At 41.6% G+C, this 2,629-nt stretch overlaps 1 protein-coding gene across 1 annotated transcript; it reads right to left on the reverse strand.

Annotated features, from left to right (window-relative positions):
• Window positions 1-1,019: 1,019 nt before the first annotated feature.
• Window positions 1,020-2,331, reverse strand: LOC129942243 (uncharacterized). Its single transcript, XM_056051101.1, has 3 exons — window positions 2,089-2,331; window positions 1,695-2,020; window positions 1,020-1,296 (listed from the first exon to the last, which is right to left on the reverse strand). Exons 1-3 carry the CDS (start codon window positions 2,329-2,331, stop codon window positions 1,020-1,022), a joined length of 846 nt encoding a protein of 281 aa, XP_055907076.1.
• Window positions 2,332-2,629: the final 298 nt, after the last annotated feature.

The raw sequence follows: 2,629 nt of genomic DNA on the forward strand, positions 1-2,629 counted from the left end.
CAAAGGAATGCTTCGCAATATCATCGTTTGGTTTCCTCAGTGTGTGACCAATCCATTGCCATTTGCGCTTTCTGATGTCGCCTCTGACCTGTCCTACGCCACAATTCCTGGTTAGATATAGTTTGTGGCCAGCGAATTTTAAGGATGTGACACAGACAGTGGTTCACAAAAGCCTGCGATTTTCTCGAGATGTTAGCCGAGACTAGAAATTAGAGTTTAGCGCGTAAGGAGACTTGACTGGATTTCCAAATTTGTGACAGAGTAACAAAGGCAACGGTACAAATCCGTACCACCATTTGCTGATACAATACTTCCGAGATAATTAAATTGTTCGACCTCTTCAACAGGCTTGTCATGCAAGATAATACGATGTTGTGTTGGGGGGCCTGTAAGCATTATTTTTGTCTTTCTTCTATTTATTTTAAGACCACACGATTCTCCTTTCACCCATAAAGTTTGACACATTTCGTTCAGCCCACTGATGTTATTTTCCATGAGACATTTATCGTCGGCATAGTCTAAATGGCTAAGCCTTTCAAACGTTCTCCATTGAATACCTTGTCTCTCAGTTGTACCGACATTTAATTGTCTGACACCCTGACGCACTTCGAAAGAGTCGGATAGCTGCCCATTATGCAACTTGAAACACCTTGCATTGTTGTAGGACTCCTTAATAATGTCGTCAATTTTTGGCGGAATTCCTCTCAATAGAAGTGATTTCCAATGTATATGGAGATCGGTTATCTCGGTCAAAGGCCTTCTCAAAATCTACAAACATGAGGTCTAGCTGTGTTGAAATTCTGCAGACTGCTCAAGAAAAATGAGTAAGGTGTTGATATGGTTAATGCACGACCGACCGCTGCAGAAGCCAGCCTGATTCCTCTTGAGTGTAGTCTCATTTCTAGCCTTTATCCGTTCAAGGATTAAAGTTGCCATTAGCTTTGGAAAAACAGACAAACCGGTAATACCACGCCAATTGTTGCAGTTCCTGAAGTCACCTTTTTTTGGCACCTTAACGATCAATCCTTCCATTCTCTGGGATAGGTTTCGTTTTCCCAAACAGTTTGTATAAGCGGATGCAAGATACTAGCTGCTGTTGCGGGATTAGCTTTCAGGAATTGCGCTGGTACTTGTTTGTTGTTTTTGAGGAGACTAATCGCTGTTTCAATTTCCGATACTGAAGGGGTTTCGAGGTCAATACCCCTGTAGGATCTGCGCATCTCGTTAAGTTGGGGCTCTTCAGCACTCTGTTCAACGGGGTCCTCATTTAACACTGCACAAAAGTGATCCTTCCACCTGCGAAGTTGATCTTAAATTGATACCAATTCACATCCTATCCACATCCATTACAGGATGATTGTTGTTGGTTAATGACAACTTCTTTGGCTATTTGGTACAATACTCAGATATCTCCTCTTCTTGCAGCGTGTTCATCATTATCAGCGAGTTCATCTATTCTCAACCTCTTGTCACGTCTCACACAACGATATACCATCTTTTGTGCAATCCGATTTTCGTTTTGCAATTCAGCCTTTCGTTGAGCGTCTGTCTCGGCGTTTATTTGCAGCTTCAACGAATAACGAAGCTCGATTTTTTCCCAGGTGTCTTGGAATATCCAAGAGTCACTAAGTCTCTTACGTCTAGGTACAGTCTCGGATCCAGCCTCCATAAAAAAACTTTTAATTTCACCCTACATCTCGTCAACATCTGAGTCAACACTCACATTTAGTGACGAAGCTCTGTAGTCAAGGGTGTTGATATAGCTTCGACTTATGTTGTGATCCCTTAAAGCATTCGTATTGAATTTTGGATTTCTTGCAGCATTCTGCGATTGTCTTAATACAGCCGCGGTTTTTAATTTGAGACTCATGACAACCAAATGGTGGTCGCTTCCCACATCGGAATTTCTTATATTTCGGACATCACACATAGACTTCCTCCATCGCTGCTGAATCATGACGTGATCAATTTGATTTTCGGTATGACCAACTGGGTGCACCCATGTGACTTTGTTGCACGTCTTATGTTTAAATACAGTTCCACCAATTACAAGACGATTTGCGTTACAAATTTCGACAAGCATGTTACTATTTTCATTATGTGACCCCAAGCCATTTTTTCCCAAAATCGTTCCAGACCGTGATTGTCTGCACCGACTTGAGCGTTGAGGTCTTCCATGAAAATTATGATATCGGCTCTCGGAACACTGCTGTAAACCGAGTTAAGATGAGTGTAGAATGCGGTTTTGTCTTCTTCGGTCGCTTCATTTGCGGGGGCATAACACTGAAGGATTGTGATGTTGCGAATTTTTGAGCGGAACCTTGCAGTCATTATTCTTTCAGATATTGGCGCCCAGGAAATAAGACTGTGCCTAGCTACTTCGTTCAACATAAAAAGCTACATATAGAACTAACAATTCTACTGTGGACCAAGTTTATAATCATTCATGAATAATTCATTTCTGACAAAAGAAGAAACTCTACCCGTTTTCCATCGATCTTAAGGTTGCTTTTGATAGCATTGACAGGAATGCTCTTATTTAAAAGCTATCGATTCTGTGAATATCTTCGAGGATACTGGCTACTGACTGCAGCTGTTTGGGATGGTTCGTGTTTGTCTTCCCCACTAA

Source organism: Eupeodes corollae, chromosome 1 (genome assembly GCF_945859685.1).
Source record: "Eupeodes corollae chromosome 1, idEupCoro1.1, whole genome shotgun sequence".
Taxonomy (NCBI): Eukaryota; Metazoa; Arthropoda; class Insecta; order Diptera; family Syrphidae; genus Eupeodes; species Eupeodes corollae.

Bases quoted from the DNA above. Each gene is read 5' to 3' on its own strand.
- LOC129942243 (XM_056051101.1), bottom strand. From the start codon at position 2,331: ATGACTGCAAGGTTCCGCTCAAAAATTCGCAACATCACAATCCTTCAG. The intron at 2,021-2,088 runs GTAACATGCTTG...TTTAAACATAAG, and splicing joins GGGGTCACATAATGAAAATA to ACGTGCAACAAAGTCACATG. The intron at 1,297-1,694 runs GTAGGGTGAAAT...TCAACTTCGCAG, and splicing joins GACTCAGATGTTGACGAGAT to GTGGAAGGATCACTTTTGTG.